The sequence below is a fragment of the Trifolium pratense genome, linkage group LG6 (assembly GCF_020283565.1).
Source record: "Trifolium pratense cultivar HEN17-A07 linkage group LG6, ARS_RC_1.1, whole genome shotgun sequence".
Classification (NCBI taxonomy): domain Eukaryota; kingdom Viridiplantae; phylum Streptophyta; class Magnoliopsida; order Fabales; family Fabaceae; genus Trifolium; species Trifolium pratense.
The window spans coordinates 12,959,904-12,968,658 of record NC_060064.1 but is presented as its reverse complement, the minus strand read 5'-3'; the positions used below and the strand labels follow the sequence as shown (position 1 = coordinate 12,968,658).

General features: G+C 34.4%; 1 protein-coding gene across 1 annotated transcript; it reads left to right on the top strand.

Moving 5' to 3' along the window:
• The first annotated feature begins 4,075 nt into the window (after nucleotides 1–4,075).
• Nucleotides 4,076–5,587, top strand: LOC123889223 (presenilin-like protein At1g08700). Its single transcript, XM_045938460.1, has one exon. It carries the CDS (start codon nucleotides 4,076–4,078, stop codon nucleotides 5,354–5,356), a length of 1,281 nt encoding a protein of 426 aa, XP_045794416.1. The 3' UTR covers nucleotides 5,357–5,587.
• Nucleotides 5,588–8,755: the final 3,168 nt, after the last annotated feature.

Sequence of the window (8,755 nt, the reverse complement as noted above, 5' to 3'; positions counted from 1 at the left end):
TAAAATCATATTTAAGAAGAGAAAACAAAGAAAAATTAAATTCATATGAACAAACTAAATAGAACAAGGTTTCATAAATGAAACCTCAATAACGTCTACACCCAAGGATTGATTTAGAAAATTAGCCTTCCATCAACAGAAAAATTAAAATGATAACCCTATTCCTTTGCAAGCCTCTTTTCCTGATGAAGTTTTTAAAACACCTCCATCATCTCCACTTCAACATGAAACCGAACCTGATCCAACCATATTTGAACCAATCCAAAACCCTACTCAAAACTCTCCATCTCAAAATTCAATACAAGTCACTTATTTCTCTGACCTTATGTCAACCATACTCAAGGAAATTGGAATATTTGGGACAAAGCTTCAATCAAAAGGTAATTTCTCCCTCATTGTAACTCCGATTTAAGAGATTCTTAAATTTCTGGAAAGCTAACAAAATTACCGTCATTTTGGTACCAATTTCATCAAATTTTGTTAAGAATTGAGGTTTGTATGTGGTTTTCAAGTTGAAGATATGATGCAGTTTTGTGCAGAAAAATCTGGATTCTATTCCTGAGCACGTCTAGCGAGCATGTGAGCTCCCTCAACGAGGGTTCCTGGGAAAAATTGCCCTGCATGTTGATAATTTGGATGTTAGGAATGTTTATTGCAAGAGTGGGACTTAATGGAGGAACTAAAGCTTAAGAGATGATTTGGAAGTGGTTGGAGCGTGAAAATCAACTCATTATCATGTTCAAAGCTAAGAGGTGGGTTCCCTTAGAAACCTTAACCTTTAGTTAGTTTAGTACTATTAGTATTTCGAAATTAACATTTCTCACTCTCTTATACCAATATATTATGACTTTTAACTATTTTAGCTTTTAAGTATAATATTGTGTCTTTATGATAAAATGACTTTGGATCATCTTATGGACATAACAACTTATTCAAGTTCTTCCATGTATTCTTTTTACAAAGCATGTTTCTTGTATGTTTTTGCTAATACTAATAAATTTGTATATTTGTTACAGCTTAAAAGCATTGGCAAGAGAAAAGAATATTCCCTATTCTTTGAACAGATTAGATTAACTTGAAAGCAATGACAATAGAAAAGATCACGAGCCTATAAAATTACTTGGTGTAGTTTTATTATGTTGCAATTTATATAATTAAGAGGCATATTAAAACAAACACATATAATCCAAGAGTCAGTTCTATGCGCAACTAACAAGTGTGTCATTTCTATCCCGCACCCCTATGATCACATGATGCAATATGCATTCTATTGGCTAGATATGCAATCATAACTTCTATATCAATTCTATTGGTTGCATGCACTCTTGGAACTTGCTATCATGCATTGAGAATTAATCCATATGTCCATGTATGTTTAAAAATATTATTTTTATAAGAGATTCTAATTTTGACGAAGTCAGCGAACACATCCAATAATCGATGCTAATTTAGCGATGGCGCGTGACGCGACTAAATGATACTCAGTGCTTGATAGGTGTCTGAGATATCCAAAAGATTATCAACTTCTACGTAGCACTGAGAAATTATGCTTTAATTCTATGTCTTGAATTTTTAAAGTCATCGCTAATGTTACGCATTTAATATAGATGGTTGAAATATAAAACTAATTTATGATTTCTACGCCCTAATTTTTAAGGTTATTGCTATTGTTGTGGGTTTAATAGAGATGATATACATATAAGACGAAGTTATAATTTCTATATAAAGTGTGAATTGGGGATCGAGATTCAATGCAGTCGGATACATGTGACGACACTTCGATTGCACTGCAGTCGATCAAATCTAAAACGTTTAATTAAAATCATACGCTCCAGATTTTTAACTTACATTTTATAATTTTTTTTGACAATAACTTACATTTTATAATTAAAAACAGTTAAAATCGCAAACAATGAATTGATCCAAGTGGTAAGGGTCTTGGTCTTCTTAAACATTTGGTCAGATGTTTGATTCCTGACTCATGCGTACAGAGAAAATTCGGTTGGGAGAGAAGAACCCAACTCTTGTGCCCCATATGTTTCCAAACGGAAATTAGTCATCACTAACGGCACTGTAAATTTCATATTAATATATTTATGGTGTGTTTGGCCTGACTTTTTTATGATTTAAAAGTTACTTAATAATTAAAGTTAAAAATAAGAACTTTATTATTAAAGTTAAAGTTGTTTGGAATTTATTATTTTTTTCAACTTAATGGAGGCTTTTAAGTGGTAATCTATTTTATATATATATATATATGAGGGATCAAATTATACCGGTGTAACATCTGAGTAATGTTACACCGCTCAATAACGCTTCAACGAATACAAATTTTACAAAATTCACCGTTGGATTAAAAGTTTATATCATATAGATCATTCACGTTCAATTTTATAAAAATCTAAAATCATTTGATATGTTATTGAGATTGATCAAGCTTAACGGTTATTCAATAAAAACATATAAAGCGTTAATCTTGATCGGTCTCAATAACATATCAAACGATTTTAGATTTTTGTAAAATTGAACATGGATGATGTAAATGATATAAACTTTCAATCCAACGGTGAATTTTGTAAAATTTGTATTCGTTGAAGCGTTATTGAGCGGTGTAACTTGATTCATCCCCATATATATATATATATATATATATATATATATATATATATATATATATATATATATATATATATATATATTTAAAAGTATATAAAATATGACGTTTCTACCAAAGTGATAATCTATTTCATATTTTTTTATTGAATATAAAATACAATATTTCTACCGACTAAGTTAAACTTACGAGAACCGACTTAATATAATTTAATTGAATAAATTGTAAACAAATTTATATATGTAAATTAAATAAAAAATCATACATACTGAATGAATGAATCTGTCAAAAAAAATAGAAACTGAATGAAAGTTTCAATTATAAAAAATGGAAGAAACAAAAAAAAAACGGAATCTAATAACAAAACAAATAATACAGATGTGGTTTAATTTTTCTAAGCGAGAATGGCATGAACACTAACAAATTATAAGAAAAAAACAACAATAAAATAGAAAAACTGGTGCCGAGTGGATTTGATGGGTGGACTATAAAAATAAGTAGGCGCAAGTTGATATTAAGTTAATATTTTTGACTTTTTTTTCATGCTTCTTGTATATTGTTTTTCTTCACTAAAATAAAGTCCTTAATTTTTTTAGTATTTCTTTCAAGGCTTAACTACACATTTGGTCCCTTACGTTTATTTTAGGTTTCAATTTGGTCCCTTACGTTTAAAAAGTATCAATTTGGTCCCTTACGTTTATTTTAGGTTTCAAGTTAGTCCTTTCCGTTAGTTTTGTCACTAACACCGTTTGAACAGTACACGTGTCAGCATGTCAAAGTGCCACGTGTCAGTCCACGTATGCAAATTGACTGCCACATGTGACAAAATTGACGGAAAGGACTAACTTGAAACCTAAAATAAACGTAAGGGACCAAATTGATACTTTTTAAACGTAAGGGACCAAATTGAAACCTAAAATAAACGTAAGGGACCAAATATATAGTTAAGCCTTCTTTCAATTTATGTTTGGCCTGACTTCTACTTAAAGTAATAAGAAAAGTCATAAAAAAGTCGGGCAAACGGTACCTTAGTAACAAAAAAACAAAAAACAGTTAAAATCTGAATCATCTGATAATATGATCAAATGGTCCAATTGTTCTAATTCTAATTGCATGCTGTGTACTGTACACAATACAATTCCGTGAATTGTTGGCTATGAAAGTAAAAAGTAAAAGTACTAAAATGAAAGTTAACCGTAGTTTTCATAAACCCAAATCTGATAATAAGTCCAAGTTAATAATAAGTTAATAACACGCTTAAACACTAATCCAGAATAAACTCAAGCACAAGCATGGAAGAAGAAGTTGCTTAGAAAAATCCTCTTTCCCAATTCAATATACACTACACTACACAACACTAGAGAGCTTCAAAAGAAGAAGAAAAAAGTCTCAAAACATCAATGGATCAATTGTGACTTGTGAGAATCACTGAACCAAAAACCAAATCACCAAAAAAAAAAAATGGAATCAAGCGTTCTAGAATGCATCGGTGTAGAGATAATCGGAGTAATGTCACCGGTATCAATCTGCATGTTCCTCGTCGTCCTCCTCGTTTACTCACTTTCCACTTCCTCCTCCCCTGAAACCACCATCACCACCGCCGCAAATCTCGTCTACGCCGAAAACCCCTCCGACACCACCGCACAAAAACTCGAAGGCGCAGTTCTAAACGCCGTCGTTTTCGTCATCCTAATCGCAATCGTAACTTTCCTTCTCGTTCTCCTTTACTACTATAACTGCACTTCCTTCCTCCGTAACTACGTTCGTTTCTCCGCTTTCTTCGTTCTCGCTTCTATGGGCGGATCCATTTTCCTTTCACTAATTCAACGTTTCTCAATTCCGTTAGATTCAATTACTTGTTTCATTCTTCTCTTCAATTTCACTATTATTGGTGTTCTTTCAATTTTCGCTTCTGCTATTCCGATTATTCTTCGTCAGTGTTATATGGTTTGTTTAGGTATCATCGTTGCCGCGTGGTTCACGAAGCTTCCTGAATGGACCACGTGGACGCTTCTTGTTGCTCTTGCTGTTTATGATCTTGTTGCTGTTTTAGCTCCCGGTGGTCCGTTGAAGCTTCTCGTTGATTTGGCTTCTAGCCGGAACGAGGAGCTTCCTGCTCTTATCTATGAAGCTCGCCCTACCGTTGCCCCAACCGGTAGGGCTGCTGCATTAGGGTTTTTGGTTGCCGGAGTTGCTGAATCAGAATCATCGTCGATTGAGCTTCAGGTAGTCCCCACTGAGAATCATAGTAATAGTAATACTCATGCTGCTGGTAGTGGTGGTGGTGGTGGTGGTGGTGGTGGTGATTCTGTGGCTGTTGTTAGGGTTGACGATTTTCTAAATGATGAAGGGGAAAGATCACCATTGGTTGGTAACGCGATTCGCCACGAGGAAAGGTCTCCACTTGTTGAGGTGATGAGGAATGAGAGAGAAATGGGGACAATGAGGAGGGAAGAAGTTGAGGAAGTTGCTGAGAGAGGGATTAAGCTTGGACTTGGTGATTTTGTATTCTACAGTGTTCTTGTGGGTAGAGCTGCAATGTATGATCTCATGACTGTTTATGCTTGTTATCTTGCAATTATATCTGGACTTGGTTGCACTCTTATTTTGTTATCGGTTTGTCGTCATGCTCTGCCTGCTCTTCCGATTTCGATTGCGTTGGGTGTGCTTTTCTATTTCTTGACTAGATTGTTAATGGAACCTTTTATTGTTGGAACTGCTACAAATTTGATGATGTTTTGAGTCTTATGAAAGTGGGATTGACAAGGAATTTTATGATGAGGTTAGGGTTTAGATTTGTATGTACTAGTGCTTTTGTTGACAAGGAATTTGTGAATGTAGTTAAGAGATAGTGCTTCATGAGTCTTATTGTCCTTTGTAGTAACAATACTTGTTCACATCTTCTTGTTATTTTGAGCTGATTGTTTAGTAACTAATGGTCATAAATCATCAAACTGCAAGTTTGAAATGCAATCTCTTTCATTCCCATTGATGTAGAGTCTGTAAATTTGAAAGCTAAATCGAATATCAGAATATTACCACTATTTTATTGGTGCAATAGTTTTTCTTTGCTTTTTGACAAGCATGAGTTGTGTGAGAAAAATTAGTGGTGGCTAAGCATTTGTTGAGTATATCACTTCTACCCGAGTATATTTTCAGATTTTCCATATAAATTGTAGTATTATTACCTTTCTCTCATTCGTGTTTTACAATATTGGATTATGTCCTGTTCAAGCACATAAATGGGCATTATCCAATTTTGAGATTAACACATCTCTCAAAAACCAGAAAACAATGACTGCTTAATGTATTTTCTGTATTGTTGACTTGAACTCTGAGGGTAGTGCTGCTGGGCGGTGTGGATTTATGTATCATATGTATGTTTAGATGTGCATGAACAGGGCATAATAATTTTTTATATTCGGATCTGTTCCTCCTAAGTATCGAACCAAAATGAAATGACGATCTAGTAATATAAACTAAATCAGATTTGTAGGTTCTAATGCTATATGTATTCTGATAGTCATGGTAGGGTGTATAGAATCCACTACCACCAATATAGCTTCATAGCCTCTTGACTTGGGCAACCCGTAATAAAATCCATCTACACTTCTTCCCACACAGCTGAAGAAATGGGCAGTGGCTTTTACTGCCCATTTCTTCAAAGCACACAGTTCCCGGTGATGTAGCTAGTTACTTTTGTCTCTGACAAATATCACATGACTTGACATACTCTTGAACTGCCGTTTTCATACCTATCCAATAAACATTGGCAGCTAAACACCTATAGGTACGATAGAAACCAGAGTGACCTCCTAACGGAGTCATGTGAAATTCAGCTAACAACTTAGGAATAAATCTGGATTGAGCTGACAGTAGTAAGCGATCTTCATCGAAAAGTACCTCCTGCGTGTACACAATGCCTGGTCTTGCACCCGGTTTTGGTCTCAATCTCTTCAATGATTTGGAGTAGCACCTTATCCTTGTGAACCTCCTCTTGGATCAGCCTCCCTTCCTCCCATATGGGGTAAGATACCAAAGCACACAGTTCCCCATTTTCTGGGAGTGTCGACAGTACATCAGCACCTCTGTTCTCTACCCTTGGTTTGTATACTATATCGAATTGGTAACCCAGCAATTTCGTTGCCAATTCTGCTGATCAGGGGTGGTAATCTTCTGCAGCCAGAGCTGTTTGAGGCTCTTCTGATCAGTCGTAACAATGAAATGTCGTCCTAAATAGGGACGCCAGTGCTGTACTGCTAGAGCCACAGCCATCAATTCCCTTCCTTTGTTTTCCCTTCCTTTAGGCTTCCAACCCAAGTTATTCACCTTGTGGATCATGTTTGCAGAATTGAGATCGTTGGGTTTGAAAGTATCTTTCTATTTTCTTTATTGTTAATAATAGGCTTAGGTTATGTTTCTTGGGATGTGATTTTTGTTGAGATTTGTTGGGAAATTGGTTATGGAATTCACTGGTATTTTGGATAACATATAGAAGTGGGTAATGGGATGGTGGTCTATTATTTGTAAATCTGATGTATAACTTTAAGAAACTGTAGCTTTATATTTGGCATTGGAGCTTTTAAGTCTTACATGGTTGTTGGTGAGGTGAAGAAATGCAAAAACATCGACACATCACTTAGTATTTTGTTGTTTTGAGCAAATCATTGTCCAGTCCAGTAGAATCAGAACATATTTTTTTGTCTTCAATTTCCTTGGTAAAATATGAAATTCATATATGACTATTAATTGAAAGGTGCATCAAATATGATAGAGGTTTAGGATTTGAGATATTTGGGGTTGATATGATAGTCCAATACTGTTACTCGCATACACTTTTTTTACATTTTATTCTTGTTCCCTTTATTTAGTGTTTTACTTGTTTTTCCCCCGTCATATAAGTAGTTTTATATTTGTGTGTATATACGTGACTATAACTCAGAACCCCAAAGGAAAAAAGTTTGTCGCATTCGCATACATGTCATGTCTTGTTGCAGCTGTTGTTTGATTCAAGTGGTGAATGGAGATGATTTTATTTGTCATGATTTGGATTTATTTGCATTTAGGTGTATACATGTATCATGTATGTATGCATTTACATGTTTTTTTTTTTTTTTGACAAAGTATGCATTTACATGTTTATGTACCAGGAAAATACAAAAACAGAGTATAAAACTTTTTACTGTAATTTAAACTCCTCTTTTACTTTTAGCCATGCTTGCTGTCTGATATCTGATAAAATTAGAAAATAGTGAATTTAAAGATTACAACTGCATTTAAAGATTCTGGTACCTGAGCTGCTCTTTTGGATGCTCTTAATCAAGGATTACAACCACATAATCTTCCATCAGTTGATGATCAGTTTTTGGATATAAGAGCTTCTGATGTACCAGTGTATACAACATGTTACCATTACATCATGTATTGGTTATGAAAGGATAGAAATTCCCAATTCATTTACCAGGAATTCAGTAAAGATGGGAAGCAAGACAATGCCCCTGTTGGTGGGTTTGATGAGCAAGAGAATGCAGTGATCCACTTTTGATGGTGGCTCAGGTGGTTTGTGATTTCAGATTGCTTGAGATTTCTGCTATTTCAAGTGTCATTCCTGTTTTGATTTTGCTGTTTGCTTGTTTATATTTTGTAGTTATTTCTTCCTTCTTTCAAGGAGAGGTTCAATTCAACAAAATGAACTTTGCTGTAGATAAGCTAATCCATGTGATTATCCCTATCATTCTGACGTTGAGCGCAATGATATGGTATGGTACGTCATGGACTATGAATAGTCTTCCAGTAACTGATTATACATACTAAGATTGTGTACCTATCGTGCAAAAATCACCTTCCTTATGTTTTGGTCTTGTTTTGTTGGTCATGACCTCATAATTCCTCCGATCACAATCTTGAAGTTTCTGTGTTTTATTAAGCTTTTCTGTTTTGCTTATGACATTTAATTTCAGATTTATAGACAGTTCATTTTTTATAATTTTTCCATTAAAATTTGTTGCAACTTGCAACCCCAATCCCAGCAGATTTTCTAGGTAGTTTATTTTTTTTAAATCAATAATTTTTGTGGATTCTCTACCTATTCAGTTATATTAGAAGAAATGAGGACCAGACCAACAAATAATACTGGAGAGG